The sequence below is a fragment of the Acinonyx jubatus genome, chromosome B4 (genome assembly GCF_027475565.1).
Source record: "Acinonyx jubatus isolate Ajub_Pintada_27869175 chromosome B4, VMU_Ajub_asm_v1.0, whole genome shotgun sequence".
In the NCBI taxonomy this organism is placed as follows: domain Eukaryota; kingdom Metazoa; phylum Chordata; class Mammalia; order Carnivora; family Felidae; genus Acinonyx; species Acinonyx jubatus.
This window is the reverse complement of record NC_069387.1, coordinates 35240727-35264747: the sequence shown is the minus strand read 5'-3', so window position 1 is coordinate 35264747 and position 24021 is coordinate 35240727. Positions and strand designations below refer to the sequence as shown.

General features: G+C 41.8%; 1 protein-coding gene across 1 annotated transcript in view; it reads right to left on the bottom strand.

Annotated features, from left to right (window-relative positions):
• The window catches only part of CACNA2D4 (calcium voltage-gated channel auxiliary subunit alpha2delta 4), a 112415-nt gene extending 88913 nt beyond the window's left edge, over positions 1-23502 (bottom strand). Inside the window, exons 1-6 of the mRNA XM_027073950.2 lie at positions 23327-23502; positions 19464-19545; positions 17559-17675; positions 12280-12339; positions 9958-10120; positions 9464-9595 (exon numbers count right to left, since the gene is read on the bottom strand). Coding sequence (XP_026929751.2) covers positions 9464-9595; positions 9958-10120; positions 12280-12339; positions 17559-17675; positions 19464-19545; positions 23327-23502 — 730 coding nt within the window. The remainder of the gene's footprint in view (positions 1-9463; positions 9596-9957; positions 10121-12279; positions 12340-17558; positions 17676-19463; positions 19546-23326) is intronic.
• Between the last annotated feature and the right edge of the window lie 519 nt (positions 23503-24021).

The window sequence follows — 24021 nt, the reverse complement described above, 5'->3', positions numbered from 1 at the left end:
TCCAGGGCCTAGTATAGTGTCTAACATAGTACCTAGCAGAGTTGATGCTCAATAAATGTTTGTTACTTGAATGAAAAATGAATGAATGAGTACGAAAGGTCTTACCTTGAGCACTCACAGAATGCTTTTGTCTTATTCATCTGATCAAAAACTTGGATAAATGTACACAATGCACAGATAACACTGACATGATCAATGATAGAATCTCTTTTGAAAGAGTTTAATGGTTGGGAATAGTGAGTTCAAAATAAGGAGATTAAAAATAACAGGTGAAAGAGTAGTTGGTTATGTTTGGGCTACAAAAAAGGTTGTGTCAGTATCACGAATGTCTAGAAGCTCCAAGGGATCATCCTTTTCCATAACAGTTAGACTTCAGATGAGGTACACCCTCTGAAGCATTGCTTGTCTCAAAGGTAGGAGATGTTTTCAGTGATCATGCCCCCAAAACCAAACAAGTGAAAGCCGAGTTTCAAGAGTGAGAGGCAGGGGCCCGGGCAGCCAGGAGCCAAGGCCTGGAAGGAAGAAACAGGACCAGAGCATGGTGGGAGCTTGAGTAACAATGGCTCTTATGTAGACCTGAAGGCAGCTGTGAGAAGTAGGGTTTTCCAAAGGACACATTCCTATAGCAGAAGCACAGGTGTGGGGAATCTGATCCTTAGAACAATAATGAGGAGGAGAAACTGTGTCTAAGGTTCTCAGTTCTGAACCAAAACCTTGGAAGAGGGGTTTAGTGGTCCTGGTGGGGGTACCCTCAACTCCAAGAAGAAACAGAAGTGGTGCTCTTGGGGGGAAGCTTGACTCTTGAAATGGTGTGGCCTCACAGGTAAAGATTACCAAAAACACAAGAAACAGGCAGTGTGAGTGAGAGGCAGCAGAAGCAAGAACTATCAGCTGTATCCTCCCAAGGATTACAGGTAGTGAAACTACCAAATACAAAGTAGAAGATAGCTATGTTGGAGAAATCATCAGGAAGAATAAATAACAAGAAGTGATTAGGAACAAAGAAACAGCCTTAAGAATATGGAACATTTTTCTAAATGTTGAAAAAAATGCATAACGGATTATGCAGACAGAGGTCTGCATAAGAGAAAATCCATGCATTTGAAAGATTCTCCCAGAGACTAGAATGAGAAGGTCTAATATATATCTGGCTGGGGCTGTAGAAAGAGAAAAGGGAGAGCGCGAGGAAAGACAATGGTCACAGAACTGATGTTGGCAAATGCTCTAGGACTGAGAAACAGTCTGAATCCATAGATCTAGAAGGCACAGCATATCCCAAGCAGGATAAATAAGATATCCACATGTAGACACATAGTAGTGAAACCGCATAACTCCGAGGGTGAATACATACATACATACATACATACATACCTTGAAAACAGCCAGAAAAGCGAGAATGCTTACAAAGGAACAGCAGTTAAATTGATAGCAGATTTTCACAACATCAATGGAAGTCAGAAGACAGTAGAAACACAGTTTTAAAGTGTTGAGAGAAAATAATTGTGAATTTAGAAATGCATTCCCAGCCAAACAATCATTAAAGAATACAGCAGTTTTGATAGAGAACAACAGTGTTGTTTTCTGAAATCTGCTTGGGGGTTTCTAGCTCCTCTGTGCTATTTCTCAGGGGTGTGTCATCAAATGCAGGCTTAGTCACTCCTCTCCAAAAAAAAAAAAAAAAAAAAAAAAGACTTGGCCTTTTCTGTTTAAATGAGATGACAACAGGAAATGATTTGTGTAACTCCTAAGAATAAAAAAGGATGAATTAAAAAGCAAAACAAAAAAGTGGGGATAAAATAAAGCGGTTATAGATAAACAAAGCAGGAGCAATTTACCACCAAGAGACCCACCAGAAAGGAACTTCTGACATTTTACTTCAAGAAGGAAAAGGATCTTGAAAAGACAGCTTGGGATGCATGAAGGAATGGTGGGCAAATAAAATAGTAAACAAAGAGTCCATTCCAAATAGGCATGTCTGTCTCAAGTAACAGCATAGTATCTAATTTGTGGGGATCAAAAAAGGGATATATTACATGACAATAGAATGGAAGCCAAGGTGGGAGAAGTGGACGTAAGCACGAGTCCTAAAGCTCTTTTGTGACTGGAGGAAGAGTAAAAATATTATTTACTTTTAACATCATGTGTTAAGTATGCCTGATAAAATTTCAGGGGTAATTACTAAAAGAAACAGAAGGATAAGTTCTAAACTGATAGAAAAATAGAGAAGTAATGAGGGAAGGAGATATTTATCAAAAATGCCAATCTCTGAAAAAGACAAACAAAGGGGAAAGAGGAAACAAAAATAGAAGGACCAATAAAAATTTTAAATATCATATAATAGCATGTTTACAAATTTCAATACAATAAATGTAAACAAGTTTAACTTGCCAACCAGTAAAAGACATTGTCAGTCTGGATAAAAATTGAAAAGCTGTGAGCTATTTTCAAGACATATGATTAAAGGAAAATGACATAGATGGTTGGAAGTAAAAGGAGGCAAAAAATATGTATTACCCAAATACTAACCAAGAGCAAACTGGTATCACTCTGTGGATATGAGACAAAATAGATTTATAACAAAAAGTGTCAAAGGGGCTAAAGAGAGTCAAGCAGACATAAATCAGCAAAGAAATAGAAAATTTAAACAATGCAATTAACAAGCTTGATTACCAACATATGCAGAATTTTTCATCCAACAATTAGAGCACACATATTCTTCTCAAGCACATATGGAATACTTATAAAGTTTGATGACATACTTGATGGCATCTCAACTAACTTCACATAAATCAGTACCACATATGCCATGTTTTCTGAATGCAAATAAATTGAATTAGAAATTTATAATAAAAAGATAAGTATATGTGGAGAAACGGGAACACTCTTGCACTGTTGGTGGGAATGCAAACTGGTGCAGCCACTCTGGAAAACAGTGTGGAGGTTCCTCAAAAAATTAAAAATAGATCTACCCTAGGACCCAATAGCACTGCTAGGAATTTACCGAAGGGATACAGGAGTGCTAATGCATAGGGGCACTTGTACCCCAATGTTTATAGCAGCACTTTCAACAATAGCCAAATTATAGAAAGAGCCTAAATGTCCATCAACTGATGAATGGATAAAGAAATTGTGGTTTATATACACAATGGAATACTACGTGGCAATGAGAAAGAATGAAATATGGCCTTTTGTAGCAACATGGATGGAAGTGGAGAGTGTTATGCTAAGTGAAATAAGTCATACAGAGAAAGACAGATACCATATGTTTTCACTCATATGTGGATCCTGAGAAACTTAACAGAAGACCATGGGGGAGGGGAAGGAAAAAAAAAATTAGAGAGGGAGGGAGCCAAACCATAAGAGACTCTTAAAAACTGAGAACGATCTGAGGGTTGATGGGGGGTGGGAGGGAGGGGAGGGTGGGTGATGGGTACTGAAGAGGGCATATTTTGGGATGAGCACTGGGTGTTGTATGGAAACCAATTTGACAATAAATTTCATATTTAAAAAAGATAAGTATAAAATACCTACATATTTAGAAATTTTATAAATTAAAAAAAATTTTATATTATATATATATAGAGAGAGAATCCCAAATAAGCTCCATGCTAAGTATGGAGCCTGACATGGAGCTTGATCCCATGACCCCATGATCATGACCTGAGCTGAAATTGAGAGTGGAATGCTCAACTGACTGAGCCACACAGGCACCCCTATAATACGCTTTTAAATAACTAAAAGATCAAAGAAGAAATCGCAAGGAAATTTAACAATATTTAGAAGCAAATGATAATATAAACACTACCATAACACCCAAAACACAGGCAATAACTTCTGTGTATGAGAGGACACAATCAATAGAGTGAAAAGAGAACCACAGAATGGAAGATATCTGCAAATTATTTATCTGATAAGAGGTTAATATCTACCAAATATAAAGAACTACAACTAAAGAACAACAAAAGCAAACAATCCAATTCAAAAATAGGCAAAGGACTTGAACAGACATTTTTCCAAAGAAGACACACAATGGCCAATAAGCAGGTGGGAAGATGCTCACCATCCCTAATCATTAAGAAAATGCAAATCGAAACCATGATGAAATACCACTCATATCCTTAAGATGGCTACTCTCAATTTTTTTTTTCACATGACAAGGATAGGGAGGAATTGGAACCCTTATGCACTTGGTAGAAATGTAAAATGGTATAGTTACTATGGAAAACAGTATGGATGTTCCTCCAAAAATTGAAAACAGAATTGCTATATGACCCAGGAATTCCACCTCTCAGGACATACCCAAAATAACCAAAACCAGGGTCTCAAGCAGGTATTTGTACATCCCTGTTCATAGTAGCATTATCCACAATAGCTAAAATGTAGAAGCAGCAGCTCAAGTGTCCATCTTCAGATGAATGAGTAAATAAAATGTGATCTATCATACAATGAAATATTATTCAGCCTTATAAAGGATGGAGATTCTGACATATGTTACAACATGGATGAATCTAGAGGGCATTACACTAAGTTAAATAAGCCAGGCATAAAAAGACGAATATTGTAGGATTCCACTTATACAAGATACTTAGAGTAGTCAAATTCAGAGAGATAGAAAGAAGAATGGTGGTTGCCAGAGGCTGAGAGGAAAAAGGGACGGTGAGTTATTTTTTCAAATTGGTAGAGTTCCAATCTTGTAAGATTAAGACAGCTCTGGAGATGGATGGTGGTGATAGTTGCAAAATATTATGAATGTACTTAATGCCACTGAATCATACACTTAAAGGTAGGTAGGATGGACTAGTACAAATAATACTAAAATTTGTATGGAACAGCAAAAGACCCCCCCAAATCGCCAAAGCAATCTTGAGAAAGAACAAGACTGGAAGAATCAATTGCTCTGATTTCAAACTATACTACAAAGCTATAGTAACCAAAACAGTATGGCATTGACACAAAATAGACATATAGATCAATGGAATAGGACGGAGAGCCCAGAAATAAATTCACAATTATATAGTTAATTAATCTACAATAAAGGAAGCAAGAACATACAATGGGGAAAAGATGATTTCTTCAATAAATGGTGCTGGGAAAGCTGGACAGATAAGTGCAAAAGAATGAAGCCAGACCACTTTCTTACACCATATAAAAAAATAAACTCAAAATAAATTCAATACCTAAATGTAAGACTTAAAACCATAAAATTCCTAGAAGAAAACATAGGCAATAAGTTCGTCAGTCTTAACAATATTTTTTTTGGATAGGTCTCCTCAGCAAGGCAACAAAAATAAAAATAAAACAGGACTATATCAGGACACCTGAGTGGTTCAGTTGGTTGAGTGTCCAACTCTTGATTTCAGCTCAGGTCATGATCCCAGGGTCATGGGATCAAGCTCCGCATTGGGCTCTGCACTGAGCATAGAGCCTACTTGAAATTCTCCCTCATCCTTTCCCTCTGCCCCTCTCTCCAACTTGGGCTCACCTGTGGTCCTTCTATCTCTAAAATAAAAAAATAAGAATAAAAATGGGACTACATCAAACTAAAAAAATTTTTCAGTGAAGGAAATCATCAACAAAAGGCAACCTACTAAATGAGAGAAGATATTTGCAAGTGATATATAGTAAGGAGTTGATATCCAAAATATATCAAAAACACTCATAAAATTCAACAAAAAAACCAACGTGATTAAAAAATGTGCAGAGGACTTGAACAGACATTTTTCCAAAGAGATGCCCAATTGACACATGAAAAGATGCTCAACATCACTAATCATCTGGGAAATGCAAATCAAAACCATAGTAAGATACCACCTCACACCTGCCAGAATAACCATTATCAAAAAGACAAGAAATAACAAGTGCTGGTAAGAATATGGAGAAAAGGGAAACCTTATGCACTCTTGGCAAGGAATGTAAATAGGTGCAGCTACTCTGGAAGACAGTATGGAGGCTCCTCAAAAAATTAAAAACAGGACTACCATACAATCCAGTAATTCCACATCTAGATACTTATTTGAAGAAAATAAAATGCTAATTTGAAAAGATATATGCACCCCTATTTTCATTGCAGCACTCTTCACAATAGTCAAGATATGGAAGCAACCCAAGTGTTCATCAATATGTGAATGGATAATGAAGATGTGGTGTATATGTACAATAGGATAGTACTCAGCCATAAAAAGAATGAAATCTTGCCATTTGCAAAGACATGGATGGAGCTAGAGAGCATTATGCTAAGTGAAATAAGTCAGAGAAAAACAAATACCATATATGTGGAATCTAAAAACAAATGAACAAACAAAAACCAGAAAAAGACTCATAGATACAGAGAACAAACTGGTGGTTGCCAGAGGGAAGGGGTTGGGAAATGGGCAAAAGAGGTGAAGGGGATTGAGAGGTACAAAGTTCCAATTATAAAATAAATAAGTCACAAGTATGTAATGTACAACATAGGGAATATAGTCAATAATATTGTAATAACTTTGTATAGTAACAGAGGGTAACTAGACCTTTCTAGGTGATCATTTCATAATGTATAAAAATATTGAATCATTATGTTGTATGCCTGAAACTAGTATAATATATATCAATCATAATTCCATTTTATAAGTTAGGGTGGCACATTTTATGTTATATGTATTTTACCATGATTAAAAATTTTAAAAACCACTACTAACTGCACCTGTGAGATGCAGCAAAAGTGGAGCTTCTAGGGCCAAGGTATTGCCATAAATGCTTATTTTAGACATAAAGAAAGGCTTAAAATTAAAGCTAAGTGTCCAATTTAATAAGTTAGAAAGAAGAACAGTAGAACACACTCAAGGAAAGGGAAAAGAGGAGATAAGCTCAGAGCTGAAACAGATGACTTGGAGAACAAAGATGCAATAGAGAGCAGTCCACGAAGACAAAAGATGATTCCTACCTAACAAAATAGAGAAACCAGTGGCAAGATAATGAAGAAAAAAATGAGTAATACTATAGATAAAAGGGGACATAATTATAGATACAGCAGGGATTAAAAAGATGATAGAATAATAGCTTCCTGGAAATAGTTTTGAAAACCCAGATGAAAGGGATGGATTCTTAGAAAAAGAATTTTACCAAAGTAAGAAGAAATAGAAAATCTTATGAGTCTTGCAAGTATTAAATATATTGAAGTGGTAATTTAAAATATCCCCATAAAGAAAACATCAGGTCTATATGGTTTTATAGATGAATCCTAACAAACTTTTCAAGGAAAGGATCAGTCTAACTTATTTAAATACTTCTAAGAACCAGAAAAAGAGGGAATACTTCCCAGTTTATTTTTTGAAGCTACTATAATTTTGAAAACCAAAGACAGTATAAGAAAAAAATTTACAAGACCATTTCACTCATGAGTGCAAAAAAAATCCCAAACAAGATCATTAATAAACTAAATCCAGCAATGCACAAAAGACTAATTTACTATGATCAAGTTATGTTTTCATATTAATGTAAGGATGGATTAACATTGGAAAAGTCAATAGATAATTAGACAAATGCCATAATAGGCATTCACAGAAGAAGAAATACATACAATACATGACATATGAAGAAAGAGATACTCAGCTTCACAACTGATCAGCCAAATGCAATGCCAGACCAGTGAAATACCATTTTATACTAAAGGGTTATTAACAAAATCTTTTAATGTTTAACAATACCCAGGATTTCAGAAAATGTGGGTCAACAGACTCTCTTATTCATGACTGGTGGGAATATAATTGGTACAAGTATTTTGGAGAACAATTTTGCACTTTCTTGTCATAGTTGAACAGTCACATATCTCATAACCTAGCAATTCCATTCCTAGGTACATACCCAAGAGAAATTCTCAGAATATGTCTCAGGAGACATGTATAAGAACGTTCATAGCAACACTGTTCTTAAAAGTAAAAAAAAAATAGAGAAGAAAAACAAAAAATTGCAAACAACCCAGATAGGATCAGGAGGATGAATAAACTGCCATATTGGCCCACAAGAATATGATATAGAAAAAAATGACAAAGTACATATGTGACATATGTGACAGCCCAGATGAATCTTGCTAGTATAATACTGAATGAAAAAGCAAACTCTGAAAGTCTATACTCAAAACCAGTTTAATAAATTTTAAAAACAAGCAAAACAAAACAATATATTGTTTAGGGAGATGTCTGTGTGTTTGTAAAAATGATATAAAACTAAGCAGAGAGCCAAAAAAGTCAAATAGAGGGATAAGTTCAAAGTGGAGAATAGTTGTTACCTGGTCAGTTGAAGGGGGTGAAATCAGGGAGAAGTCAGAGGGGCAGAGGCCAGAGGAGGAGCACATAAGTAAATAGAGGTTTGGTAACATTCTAGTTTTTGTGTTGGTGATGTAAATACAAGCATTCACTGTATTATAAATAAAAATAAAAAAACACAGAAATAGGCCTGCATGGACCCATGAGAACAGTGTACCATGACCGTGGATTATGGTCACCCCAATACTGTGCACCTAAGGGCTGATATATATCTATAAATGTGGGTGCGGATGTGAGAAGTTGCCCTCCCCTCTTCATAGACTGATGGGCCATATCTGGACTGTTTTGTCTGCACACAAGTTGATGTCTCTGGATGTGGCAGAAATGTGCAGGAATTGGACCCTGAAGAAGACCTGAGGGACATGTGAGTTGTCTTCAAGCATTTTAAGGGCTGTTCTAAGGAAAAGGGATGAGCTTGCTTGTTGAGGCTGCAGAGAGCAGAGAAAGAAAGTGACTGGTTGTGGATTTGGGCAGAGAAACAGGGGCATGCTAAAACCCTGTGTGTGAGTTCTAAGATCCCTGTGTCTTTCTGCAGAAGAATTAGCTTTTCCAGCCTGGGGACACAGAAGGGTCTTTTAGGACTTCTGATTTCCTGTCTCAGAAAAACAGGGCAACTTCAAGACTTTCAGGAGTGTGCTAAAATATAAAAATGGGTTGGAGTAAAATGCAAACCTTGTGGTAGATGTTTCTGTTTTCTACTTTTATTGATGGACAAGGGACTTTTCCCGTGCCATCTATTAAGTTTGCCACTAATCACATACTAACTGGTGGCACTTTGTGCATTGCTGTTGAAAACTTCAAGTGAATATGCTCCATTTCTCCAATTAGAATGTAAACTTCTTAAGATCCAGAATTGTTTTATCTTCCTTTGCATTTTCCACAGTGATTTTCATAGGACAAGAGTTTAATGTGGGCATTTTGTGATTAGTTACCATGGTGTTTGATAGTTTCATTCATTCATTCATTCATTCAACAGCTATTTATTGTAAATGTGCTTATCATGTTGTGAAGGGTGTCAAAATGTGGTTTGGAGATGCTTTTGGACAGGAGGGGCGTCCATTCACTGGGGGTCTGAGTGCCAGGGCCCATCTTCAATGTCTTTATTGCCTTTGTCCCAGAAAAGCTCAGAAGACCATGGAGATGCCTCCTGATATCCCTACCTGGATAGATCCTGAAGAATCCAGTGGAGCTGCCAAAATATTGCCATGTCAGTGTCGGGTCTCTTTGGAAATTCTCCACAAAAACCGTGTTCAAAGCTTCAGACATGTAGACTCCATTTAAAATGTCTGGGTCTAAAAGTTGAAATTATAGAAAAAACTGCAGAGAAACTAAATCAGAAGAAACAGTGACCATCTTTTACCTGCCAAACACACACGCAGCCTGCAGAGCTGTAGTTTACAACTTTCTGCTACGTTGCATTTGGCGAGTCACACTCACACCCTCTAATCCAGGAATGCTGAGTTTTCTTCCAGCCGAAACTGGCGTAGAATACTTTTTCTTGTTCTCCCCAGTCAAGGAGGTTGGAGAATCAGATTAGACTCCTCAAGTCTTCTCAGGAAAATGGAGGCAAATCTTTAAAACTCACCAGTACCACCTAACAACTACAAACTGTTAAGAGAGAGTGCCAGGTTGCGGGGTGGGGCAAAGGAGCTACCTTTGTTGTACACGTTCGTGGGCAGCTGCACGCTGCTGATGGAGGTGTTCACCATCAGGTTGCTGAAGTGCGCATTGGATTCAAGGACAAACTCAGCCCCCAGCTCCACGTAATTGCCATTCTCATCCCTCTCGTTGATCAGGACAGAGTTGTAATAGTTAAACTAGGGGTGGAGGGAAAATAGCAGCACAGAGACAGTGTGGACACAAGAGACATACAAGGTGAGAAAGAGAAAGAGAAATGGCACAGATCAGAGCACTCAGATGTGAGAGGTGGGGTCAGACGGGCTGACAGCATCCATACAAGCAACATCCATGGACAATTGAGGCAGTGACCTGTATTACACATTTGGACAAATACAGATCCCAGACAGTTGGAGAGCATGGTTGATTCACTTGGTTTTTGATGTAAGTTGTCTAGATTACTGCCTCAGTTCTCCACTTTGTTTGTCATGTGTGGGCATGACCAGATCAGAGCCAGAGACGGGTAGGTAGAGGTCCAAGGTGAAGTAAAGAGACAGGGGCAGCCTCATGGGCACCATCAATTTTCTTCCAGTGTAGGAGGGCTCCTAGGAACCCAGAGTGGTGGGTCCTGAGAGGTGAGGCTTCTCTCTTTAGAAAACAGCCTTCAGCCTGGGCCCGAGGCAGGGTCTGTGGCCCCCGTGTCCCTCTGAGGAGCCAGCAGTGTGCTCTCTGCCTCTAGCATGTAGTGTTAAAGGGTCTACTTGGAATACCACACTTAGAGCCATGATCAGACCTACCCCACTCCCTCCACACCACCTGGTTCACATCTTGAACAGCCCCCTCAGGACACCCTATGTCTTGCCCCACACCACAATACTGCTGACAGCAAGAGCTTTCTTTCTTTCTTTTTTTTTTACAATCAAGAATTTATTTAAGTTTTCATCATTTTTTTAGAAATAAAAAGGTCTAAGGACAGATTTGCTTTTTAAAGCAAAAAAGTTGCAAAAATGAAAAAATGATAAAATGTAGTTTTGTTATATCCTAATTGCTTAAGTGTGCTCTGTAAATTCCAAATAAGTAAAATAATATAAAAAATATTTTCAAATCTTTATAGAATGAAAAGAAAACCACAATCATTAAATACTCTTGGATTTCCTTTACTCCTCCCACAGATGAATTCCCAAATATATAAAAACTGACATACATTTATCCTCCTGCTGGTGTTGATCCTATTATCTGGGAACAAGCCAAGGTGAATAACCCTGATTCTGAAAAGTTAATTCCGGTACTCATGGTGGGTTTCAAAAAACTTCTTCAAAGACTGAAGTTTCAAGATCAGATGACTAAGCAACAGCAGACCAGATTAGATATCATATCTGAAGATTAGCAAATTACAGAAGAATCAAACCACAACTATGGCCAAAATTGCACAATACAAGAGGAAACTCATGGACCTTTCCCATAGAACTTTACAGGTTCTAATCAAACAGGAAATTCAGAGAAAGAGTGGGTATGCCATTCAAGCTGATGAAGAGCAGTTGGGAGTTCAGCTAGATACAATTCAGTGTGAACTGAATGCACCTACCCAGTTTAAGGGCCGACTAAATGAACTGATGTCCCAAATCAGGATGAAGAATCATTTTGGTACAAGAGCTTTCTAAAGCACAAATCCAGCTGTGTCCCTCCCCTGCTCAAACCCTTCAGTCTGTGACATTCCAGGCTGAGTTGAGGCCAGATTCCTATCTGTCCACAGTCACTTTCTACTTCACCATCCCCTGGACATACAGAACTGACCATTCGCAATTTCCTCTATCTTGTGTTTTCCTATTTCAGTGACTTTTCTTTTCCCTCAGCTTCTCCATGCCTTTCCTGTTCAAATCCCACTCAGCCTGAGGCTGGTCCTAATGCCACCCTGTCTGCAGGACTTTCTCTCCTTCCCTTCTGCATTCTTGTAACTCTGTTAACCAACTCTTATGGACTTGTTACATATGCCTCATGCTAGAGTTATTTGGTCTATGAGCTTCTTGACTTTTTATCTATCCAGAGGCTAGCACATGGTGGTTGGGCAAAAAATGTTTATGGAATGGGTGGATTGTCCCTCTATGTCCCCTGCCCCCCCAAGTCTTGAAAATTTTCTCTCCTATCTGGTCCATAAATCTCTTCTGAAAAGACTGGAGAGTATTTCAGAATCAAGCTATTACATGGCCATACATATCCTATGCACATTAAAAGATGGTGCTGGACTGTCTACCTTCCCCCACCCCTCTGTATCTTATACCCAAGGGACCCTGGCTCTTGGTGGGGGTTTAGTGATTAGTCACCATACCCTCCCAGCAGGAGCTCTGGGAGCAGGACTCACCACCAGCGATTCATTGAATTCATGGTTCAGGTCAGCCTCCTCAGCAGCCTCTACCAGATTCTGAAGGATGGAAACACAAAGGGGAGAATGAATGGGCAAAACAAGGCCAGTAGGTCTTCAACAATTTCTACTCCTAAGAATATACCCAAGAGAACTGAAAACAGGTACTCAAACACTAACCTGTGCACAAATGTTTGTAGCAGCACTATTCACAATAGCCAAAAGGTAAATGCATATTATTAAGTGAAAGATGCCAGTCTGAAGAGGTTACTTGCTGCATTCCAACTACGTGACATTATGACATTACGGAAAAGAAAAACTATGGACACAGTAAAAAGATCAGTGTTAGCCAGAGGTTTGGGAGAGGGAGAGATGAATAGGCAGAAAACAGACAATTTTTTAGGGCAGTGAAGCTATTCTGTATGACCTATAATAAGCTAAGTGAAAGACTCCAGATATAGAAAGCTACATACTATATGATTCCATTTTTGTGAAATATTCAAATGGAAAATCTATTGACAAAAAGCAGATTAGTGGTTTCTGGGAGCTGGGAAGTGAGAGTGACTGCTTAATGGGTATAGGGTTTCAGTCTGGAAGTGATGAAAAGTTCTGGAACTCGGTGGTGATCGGAGTTGCATAGATGCATAGAGTGTATCTAATGCCACAGGATTGTACATTTTAAAATGGTAAAAATAGTAAATTTTATATTATGTGTATTTACCATAATTTTTTTAAAGAAGGATGTCAGCATTACAGAACATGATGGGAAGTAAGGAAATTAAAGAAGACACAGATAATGGAAACATCCCTTTTTATTGATTGGATGAATTAATATTGTTAAAAGGTCCATACTACTCAAAGCAGTCTACAAATTCAGTGCAACCCCTATCAAAATCCCAATATCATTCTTTACAGAAACAGAAAAAAAAAACCACCGTAAAATTCATGTGGAACCACAAAAGACCATGAATAGCCAAAAACAATGTTGGGTAAGGAGAACAAAGCTGGAGGCATCACACTTCCTGATTTCAAAATATATTACAAAACTACAATAATCAAAACAGTTAGTATTGGCAGAAAAAACATATAGACAAATGAAATAATTTGAGAATAGAGAGCCCAGAAATAAATCCATACATTTATTTAAAAATTTTTTTAAATGTTTTATTTATTTATTTTGGAGAGAGAGAGAGAGAGAGCGCATAAGCTCAGGAGAGGGGCAGAGAGAGAGGGAGACACAGATTCCAAAGCAGGCTCCAGGCTGCCTGACACAGAGCTCAAACTCACAAACTGTGAGATCATGATCTGAGCTGAAGTCAGACACTTAATACACATGCACCTCTAATCCAGCCTTTAAAACAACTGATCTTGAAGGGTGCTAAGTACACACAATGGTGAAAAAAATAGTCTGTTCAATAGATGGTGTTGGGAAAACTGAATATTCACATGCAGAAGAATTAAATTGGATCCTTATCTTATACCAAATACAAAAATCAATTCAAAATAAAGACTTAAATGCAAGACCTGAAATTATAAAATTACTAGAAAGCATAGAGAAAAAGTTTCTTGTCACTGGTCTTTTGGGGGAGCGTGTGACACCCAAAACACAGACAAAAAGCAAAAATAGAAAGGGGATTGCATCAAACCAGAAACCTTCTGCACAGCAAAGGAAACAGTCAACAGAGTGAACCTATGGTTGGCAAAACTGGAGAGCTACATGCAAAAGAATGAAACTGGACCACTTACTTACATTATACACAAAAATAAACTCAAAATGGATTAAAGACCTAAATGTGAGGCCTGAAACTATAAAATTCCTAGAAGAAAACACAGGGAATAATTTCTTTGACATTCACCATACAAACATTTTTCTAGATAGGTCTCCTCTGGCAAGTGAAACAAAAGCAAAATTAAACTATTGGGACCACACTAAAATAAAAGGCTTTGCACAGTGAAGGAAACCATCAACAAAACAAAAAGGCAACCTACCAAATGGGAAAGATATTTGCAAATGATATCTGATAAGGGCATAATATCCAAAATATATAAAGAATTTATACAAGGCAACAGAAAAAAACCCCAAATAATACAATTAAAAATGGGCAGAAGAACTGAATAGACATTTTTCCAAAGAAGACATACAGATGAGCAACAGACACATGAAAAGATGCTCAACATTACTAATAATCAGGAAAATGCAGACTAAAACCACAATGAGATATATCTTTGTACCTGTCAGAATGGCTAAAATAAAAAAACACAAGAAATAACAAGTACTGATGAGGATGTGGCGAGAAGGGAACTCTTGTGCACTGGTGGTGGGAGTGTAAACTGGTGCAGCCATTGTGGAAAATAGTATGGAGATTCCTCAGAAAATTAAAAATAAAATTACCAGATGATTTAGTAATTCCACTACTGGGTATTTACCAAAAGAAAATAAAGACACTAATTCATCACCACCATCCACCTCCAGAACTCAAAAAAGAAAAGAAAAGAAAAGAAAAGAAAAACACTAATTCAAAATGATATATGCATTCCTAGGTTTATTACAGCATTACTTACAATGGCCAAGATACGGAAGCAACCCAAGTGTCCACTGATAGATGAATAGATAAAGAAGATGTGGTGTATGTACAATGGAATATTAGTCATAAAAAAGAATGAAATCTTGCCATTTGCAACAACATGGATGGACTTAGAGGGTATAATACCAAGTGATATAAGTCAGAGAAAGACAAATACCATATGATTTTACTCATATGTGGAATTTCAGAAACAAAGCAAACAAACAAAAAAAGAAACCAACAACAACAACAAAAGGCTATTAACTATAGGAAACAAACTGACGGTTACCAGAGGGGAGGTGAGTGGGGGATGGGTAAAATAGGTGAAGGGGATTAAGAGTGTACAACTTGATGAGCACTGAGTAATGTTAAAAAAAAAAAAAAGAAGTCAAAGGACCTGAATAGACGTTCCCCAAAGAAGACATACAAATGAGCAACAGATATATGAAAAGGTACTCAATTTCACAAATCTTCAGGGAAATGCAAATCAAAACCACAAATGAGATACCACTGCATACCTGTTAGAAGGCTGTTATTAGAAAGACATAAGATAACAAGTGTTGGTGAGGCTGCGGAGAAAAGAATCCCTGCGCTGTTGGTGGGAATATAAATTGGTACTACCATATGGAAAACAGCATGGACATTCCCCAAAAACTTAAAAATAGAACTATCATATGATCCAGCAATCCCACTTCTGAGTACATATCAAAGTAAATGAAATCAGGATCTCAAAAAGATATCTGCACTCCCATTTCACTGAAGATAATACCAATAATAGGGAAACAACCTAAATGTTAGTCAACATGATCTCTCTCTCTCTCTCTCTCTATTCTATCTTTATTCAGCCTTAAAGGAAAACCGTTCTACTTGCAACAACATGGGTAAACTTGAAAGACATTATGCTAAGTGAAATAAGCTAGATACAGAAAGACAAATATTGTATAATATCATTTATATGTGGAATCTAAACTAATCAAACTCATAGAAACAATTACCAAGAGCTGATGGGGGAAAGGCAAAATGGGGAGATGTTGGTCAAAGGGTATAAAGTTTCAGTTATGCAAGATAAATAAGTTGTAGAGAACTGATGTACAGCAATATGACTTTAGTTGGCAGTTTTGAATGTTGGCATTCTTGAGGTTTGCTAAGAGGGTAGATCTTGGGTGTTCTCATCACACATAAATAAATAAAGGAAGGCAGGCAAGGAGGCAGAAAGGGAGGGAAGGAGGAAGGGAGAAAGGAAAAGTGCGAGGTATGGATGTTGGTTGGCTTGGTTGAGGTGAATATTTCACAATGTATATGTATATTATTGGGTAATCAGGTTGCACACCTTAAATATACATAATTTTTGATTGTCAATTATACCTCAATAAACCTGGGGCATAAAAAAGACTTGAGCTCCTATTCTGGCTTTTTTAGGGGGCAAGTTACTAAGCCTCTCTGGGTCTCTATTCATATAGCTGTATATTGGGTCAAATAATTCAAGCACCAAATCCTAGGATGTGATGAAGAAATTCCACAGGGCATCCCCATGGAAGGGCCCAACGTCTGTGCCCAGAGAGATGTTTTAAACAACACTGAAGACGGAAGGAGGCAAGTGTTACTGCCCACGTTGGTTGTATGTGAGGTCACTGTCCCCCTACTGTCCAGGATGGGCTTTCCAGTCCCCAAGTATCTTCTCTGATGCTGAGATCCCTTGCCCCTAAGCTATAGAAAAGAGGCTGCAAATTGTCACTTGTGGGAAAGAAGTTCTCAGTGACTTTGACACTGATGCTTCCCAGGCAGTGGGCTTTGATGGGGATGTGCGGAGCCGGGCGACCCTGGTCAGGCTGCAGCTTGCTTTGTCAGCACTGCCAGATCTCTCCCTAACCCCTGTCCTCAGCCTCTCCTGCACAACCTACCACCCAGCTCCATCTCCTCTCTCCTTGTTTTCCTGGCTCCCCAAAGGGAGTCCTTTTGGGGATAACACTGGTTTTGGATGGCCAGATGTCTGGATGGGTGGATCAGGAACTATGTCTCTCCAAGCAGCCAAGTCCCCACAGATATCAGGGCAGTCCCTTCATGCTAGGGAAGGGACACATTCTGTTTCTAGCAGGGCCAAGCCAGGCTTGGTGGATGTGCAGTGAGGGAATCACCTGTGCATGAGGCCCAGCACTATAAGTACTTCTGCTGCCTGGATGGCCCTCTGAGCACTCGAGAGCCATGGCGGATGGGTTGGCATACAGAAGAGGAGAAGGTGGGGGGGAGGAGTAGGGGAAGGAGAAAAGGGGAGAGGACAGAAGGGAGAGGAGATGAGGGAGCTTCGCTTTTTGAGCTCTCCTTCTAGCTATATTCCCTCCCACCCACTAGCCATCCAGCCATCCACCTGTTCATTCAGCAGCTGACTCCTAAGCCCTCATTCTGTATCTGCTCTTTGCCAGTCTCTGAATGTGAGATTGTGATGTGGAGTCCCTCTTAACACTGTAGATTGATCCTATTGTATTGGACATTGTTCCCTAAGGCAGAACTCAAATCTCAGGCCCCTTCTCGCTCCCCTTGCTTGCCATCATTTTCTCCATTACAAGGATCTTTAGGCTCATGGGGATACAAAGCAGACACTCATAAGGTAGGAAGAGGATGGTGTGGGAAAGAGGATTTAGGGCCACAACACTGAGTGTCATTTTGGTGTCATGGGCGCTGGGGTGGAACCCCCACAAATCATAGGACCTGGAGTACCTTGACAGCCTCCACCTTCCTGCGTAGCATGGTTTCCATGTCCTCTGAGAACTTCCTCACCAGCTCCAAGCCATCCACCTCCTTGATCCTCAGACTGGATTCCACATCCTTGTATTTCTGTGTAGGGCAAGTGGGAGAGATGGGCACCTGTGGTCTTGTACATGATTATGTGTGGCCTCCAACCTCCCAACTAGTGTATTCACACCTGTGAAGTCTTGTTGACTGGACTAGAGGCAAGGACAGGCCCTCCCCTTCTTGTATAATCTCCCCCACTAACATTAATAGTTGTCTCTTATCAAATGTCTTCTCTGTTCCAGGAACTCTGGAGATGTTGTGGTTAATATCCTTAAAAGGGAGTAGACCGAGGCTCAGAGAGGTCAACAAACTTGGCCAAGGTCACACAGCTAGTGAATGGAGAACCTCATCCTGGAATTCTGGAGAGCGCCCAGAATTCCATGTTTTTTGTGCAGTCATGCTGCCTCCCTTGGGCTGCTCACAGGGACTGTGAGACATCAGTTTATCTTTCCCTGACACCTAGTGGTATCAGTGTGGCCCCTTCTCACATCCATGTGAACTGAGATTCTCACTGCTGGGGCAGAGCTTGGCAGCAGCTGCAGGTTGCCCAAAGAACTGCCAGTAGGCCTAGGAATTAAGAGAGCTGGGATCAAATCTACTCTCTGGGCCCTCAGGAGATAATCTTTCACCTGGCGTGTGTCTAATGACCCAGTTTGGCCAGCTAGTGGTCATGTGACAGGCGAGTTACTTAGTTTCCTCATCTACAAAACGTCACATTTGCATGGCTTTAGAGCAGGCTCTAGAATGCTTTTACCCCAAACGGCGACGTAATTACTGCTGTATCTCCCTCAACCCCCTCACCCGGGGTTGGAAGGCACAAATGAGTAAAGTGCTTTGCAATGTAGAAGCTCCAAGTGAGCTTAAAGGGTCTGAGTTGTCATTGCTGGAGCGGCCTACAGGGAGCGCAGGACTTCCGGTCCGGCCCACTCCCGCCAGCCAAGGACCAGCGGGCCGGAGGAAAGGGCTGCAGTGTGGCCTTGCGAAGGCATAAAACCCTGGGGGTTTACTCTTAGCAACATTTAGAAAATGGTGAAGATCGTACTCACCTAATGAATTAAAGCGTGAATATAAAGCTCTTAGCAAATGGTAATAATAAAGGATGGCAGACTATTACTAAAACCAGCCTGGAAGTTATAAATATTAGAGAGAATGAGGTTGTTTATAATCCAGTGAGAGGACAAGCTTGGTGTCTATCTGCTCAAAAAGCAATTAATAAATAAAGGTGTGGAGGGAGCTCGTGCAACATCCTGTCCATCAGACACTGCTTCCCGCCCTGAGCCATGCACGGGCTAGGCCTCAGCAAGGGCCTGTGTGGGTGCTTGGCAGTGCTGCGGCAGGGCTGGAGGTCCTGAGAACTGGAGGTAAGGGAAGCTCTCTCTGCAGAGGCCATAGGCCCTCTCATCTCCTTCTACTGCCCAAGCACCTGCAGGATACTTACCCCTTTCTCCTTCCTCTGCATACCCCTTCACAGTCAGGCGAGCATCCCACTCTTCCTATACCTGCTCCCTCTCCCTTTTCTTCTTCATAGCCACACACCCCCATCTCTCTAACAGCATCCTGGCATCAGCCTCTGGGGCATCTGAGCTGACACTACACTCTTGTGCTCTTGGCCACTCCACCGTACTGCCCCCACTGACTTGCTCTGTGACTTGGGCAAATCATTCCCTCCCGGGGCCTCAGTTTCCCTATCTGCAAATGAGGTGAATGGATTAGATAATCTCTAAGACCCCTTACAGCATGGACATTGGGACTTGAGAACTCTGCTTCTCCATCAGGAGGAAGTCCCTGACTGACTGCCCCCTGTGAGCTCCCTGGAAGTGGGTTACTGACCTTCTGCAGCAAGAGAGAGCCCGAGTATTTGGTCACCGTGTCATATAGGTCCCTGCCGAAGGTGTCTGCCCACAGCTTCACTCTGCCGGGGAATGAAAGTACATGTGTATACACATGCACCACACAGACACACAGATATGGAGACACATATATGCACACACATATATGCACACACACATGCACATAGAACACCAGTGTGTACACACACACACACACACGCTGATACACACACAGAGACACACATAGCACATAGAGAGACCCACATACATACATGGATGCACGTACATACCACCTACACCCAGAAACACCTACAAAGAGCTACCATCCCTCCTGGTCCAGGCAGGAGACCTAGAGGACCCTTTGGGGGCACAGCAGCTGCCCTCAGGGCAGGGCAGATGAGCTGGGAAGCAAAGCCTGATCCCAAACCCCTAAGGGTTCTGGTTTGTGGGTGGAGAACAGAGAGGAGAGAAAGGGAAGAGGTTATGGACAGGCCCAGACCAGGCTGGGGAGGATACTGAGGGTGGAAACAGGAACTGTTTGGTAGCACTGCAACTTTTTTTTTTAATGCTTATTTATTCTGAGAGAGAGAGAGAGAGAGAGAGAGAGAGCACAGAGGTGGAGCAGAGAGAGAGAGAGAGAGAGAGAGAGAGGGAGGGAGACAATTGCAAGCAGGCTCCGCACCATTAGCACAGAACCCATTGCAGGGCTGATCCCAGGAACCTTGAGATCATCACCTGAGCTGAAATCAAGAGTTGGATGCTGAACTGACTTGAGCTACACAGGCGCCCTGGCACCACTGCAGCTTCTTAATGGGCTGTGCCCTTCAGTGTGCCCTGCTCAAGGTCACGACTGGCTGCCAAATCCTCTGTTGAAACTTCAGAGGGGACATGAGGCCAGGGACAGACGAAGAGGCTCTGAGCTGCTTTTGTGGGGGCAGAAAGCAGGCCAGACAGGGAGGGTGTGAGGAAGCAACCCCTCACCCTGGGTGCAGGCAGCCTAGTAGAGAAGCCCTGACCTCTGATCCGTCCCCAGAAGTGCACCAAGATCCTGCCACCTGGGCAGGCTGGTGGCATCCTGGGGAGAATACATAGGACTGTGTCTGAGCCTCTCCAGATGGAGCAAAAGGAGCTTACCCTCATGATCCTGTCAAGGTCCACATTAATTCAATCACTCAACCAATAATTATTAAGGTCCTACTGTGTGCCAGCCATTGTGCACAGCACTGCAGTCATATCACGGTCCTTCCTCATCTTTGTAAAACCCTCAGTTAGAAGGACACCCCTCCATATACAGATAGCATAATACATGTTTGAAGGGGAGGGGTGCCATTGCAGGGCTGATCCCAGCCCTGCAAAGGGCTGGGGAGGGTAGTGGTGGTACCAGGAGGCTTCTTGGGACAAGTGGGATCTGAGTTCAGTGTTAGAAGTTTGGGAGAGTTTAGGCACCTGGGTGGTTCAGTAAGTTGAGCATTCAACTCTTGATTTCAGCTCATGATCTCACAGTCAAGGGTTCGAGCCCCACATTGGGCTCTGTGCTGGGTGTAGAGCCTGCTTAGGATTCTCACTCTCTCTTTCTGCCCTTCTTCCCTGCTCATACTCTCCCTGTCACCCAAATAAAGAAAGAAAGGAGGGAAGAAAGAAAAGAAAAGCACAGAAAAGAAAGAAAAGTAAAAGAAGTTTGGGAGAGTTTAGCCTGCCAAAGAGATTTCTAGGTAGAGAGTATAGAAGAGCTTGGAGGGGTCAAAAATGACTTCAGGTTTCTAGCTTGGGTAGTTGAGCTGATGGTGGTGCTATTGAGAATTATCAGGAAGATCAGGAGGAACAAGTTTGAGAGGGTGGAAGGTGATGAGTGTCTCTTGGGATATATAAATGTGAGGTTCCTGTTGCAAAGCTACTGAGTGCTGTAGGATATGTTGTGCACTGCACAACTCCAGAAGGACCAATTGCATTATATCTTGGAAGACACAAACTTAAACTTAAAACCTCACAAGATATTTAGAAAGAGCTGTCCACAGGCAATAGTATGTGAGTCTAACAAGTAGAGATAGGGCTGAGAGTCATTAGTACATAGGTAGAGTTGAAATTCTGAAGGTATATGGGCTCTCTCAAGGAGAGTGTGGAGCATGAGAAGACCTGTGAGTTGATGAAAAACCCTGGGAGGCACCAACAATCTGGGGGGCAGGCAAAGGGAAAGAATTGCTTGAGGAGGACAGAAGTTCAGCTCAGGTGCCCAAGGAGTCCCAGAGGAGCACAATGTTAATGGAAGTTGAGGCATTGAGACTCAAGTAAAAGAGAGTCCAGGGAGATGGAGCCAGGAATGTCTACTGGGTTGGGCAGGGAAGAGATCTTTGGAGATCTCGATGGGAACAGTTTTGGGAGGGCAGTAGAAGCCTGGGCAGATGGTGGAGGCTGAGGGCTGAGCAAGGGCACAGCTGGACACAAGGGAGATGAAATGTCATCGGGGTGGAAGAGGATTCAGCAGGAGAGAGAGGTGGGGTTGTGTCAAGGGCCTGGCAGAGGTCCAGCTCCCAGGAAGAGGGCAGGTGCAGATACAGGCAGGTTTGAGGGCTAATAATCTCAGCCAACTGTGGAGGTTTCTAAGTAGATGGTTCAGTCTGACATTCTCCTCAACAAAGACCTGGATTCCAGCCATCTTTACTCAGCACTCAGCCTATTCCTGGAGTTCCCCTTCTACAATTTTGTTGTGTATTCTGGGGCTGGAAACTTATTCTCAACATCTCCCTCAGCAACAGATAGTCTTATAGCCCAGCAACAGGTGAAGCACAGGCCAAGCTGACTTGAGTTTAGCTTCTGGCACTTCCGTTTACTGCCTGTGTGAACTTGGGGAGGTCATCCAACCTCTCTGAGCTTATTTCCTCAAGTACAGAATAGGGAAGCTATCACCCACTTCATTGCATTGCTGTGTGGAGTAAATATATTATTTATAAAGCACCTAACGCTGTACTAGGCATAGAAAAAGTAGAGGTTATACGATCCAGTGTAAACAAGGCTGCTCAAATCCATTGCTCAACAAAGCTAGACATAATGTGCATTGTTTGTCCTCCCTGTCTCCACTTCTGTTAAGAAATGAGGTTGACAGCTGGCTCTGGTAGCCTATTTTGCTGGTCGTGAGTAGCTGGGCTTAGATATGGACTGAGCAAGCTGCCCCCTTTACTCTAGAGTTCTCTGCTCCCCACATACATCGGCATTTCTTAATAGGACCACATGATCAAAGGACGGAAAACTAGACACTCTCAGAGAGGTTGCACAGCAATTAAACTTTATACCAAAATGTAAATGACTGAGAGCAGATTCTTTCCTGGAGCTGGGCTGATTGACAGAATGTAGAAGGGGGCCTGGAAGGAGGCAGAAGGGAAGACTAAGGCGACCAAAGTCCAATTTTACTCAGCTCCCGGTTGCATGAGCCATTTTGTTGGTTTAGAACTGCTTTACCCTTTCAGAATGTCAAAACACAAATTTCCCAACAAATCCTTGGGGAGCCACGACGATCATTTTGAGCTAGCACATCTCCCACTGCCAGGGGCGTAATGGCAGCGATTATCCTGGAAGGAGCATCCATTGGGCCTGCAGGAGCTTGAGATGCTGCTTGCCAGCCAGAGGAATGAGGACCCTCACTTCAGTTCTGCCTGAAGTCAGCAGGTGTGAGGAGTGGCAGGTGGGGCTCCTGAATGGCAGAATGTGGGAAGAAGGGAGGGAAAGGGAGAGTGGAAACCCCCAGGGGGAGCCCTGAGGGAAGCTAGAGGTCCAGGTGGGAAGGTGGACAGAGGATTGAGCTCTACAGGGGGAAGGAAGGGAGGAAAGGGCCAGAAGATTTTAGAGGGTTGGGGTGAACTTGATGCTTACGTTTCCAGAGGAATCTCGGTCTGCGCGTGTGTGGGGGACAGGGAGGTACTGGAGAGTAGCAGGCACAGGAGGACCACGGTCTTCTGCAAGGAGGCCCAGGACCCTGGCCATTGGTGGCAGGGCCTCCTGCTGTGGGGGGCGCTGGTGTCTAAGTGGAACCTGGGGAGTCCTGGCATGGTGTCTCTGCTGGGCTCGGGGTGAAGGCAGGGAGAGAAGAGAGCAGTCTCCAACCGCCAGCTCTGTCTGCCTGTCACCTAGATCCTTGGGACAGCCCCAGGCCTTCTCCCTTCCTGGCAAGCCTGGGGTTCCCAGCTTTGTCTTGTCTTGGCTGCAACGCCTGGCAAGGGTGGGGGTTTCTCTCTGCCCACAGAGAACAGTGCACAGAGGAGCCGCCCCACCTGACCAGCAGGCTCCAAGAGGGGGCTGATGGTCTGAGGGGGGTGGTTGTGACAAAATGAACCCGTTAATCCATTGGCTTCTCCTCTAATCCCCTGCCTGACAGCAGGGAGGAGGAGGTGGCAGAAATGACCTCAGCAGGATTACCCTGATTTGAGAAGACAGGACTCGGTTCATTGCATTAGGGGCCAGAACTTTAAAGAGACAGCCCTGTTCCTGTAGACTTGTTTCTTCTGGACCCAAGGGGAGGAGAAGACTGTGACACTGGCCTGAGAACAACAGGGGGCATCTGTCCAGTG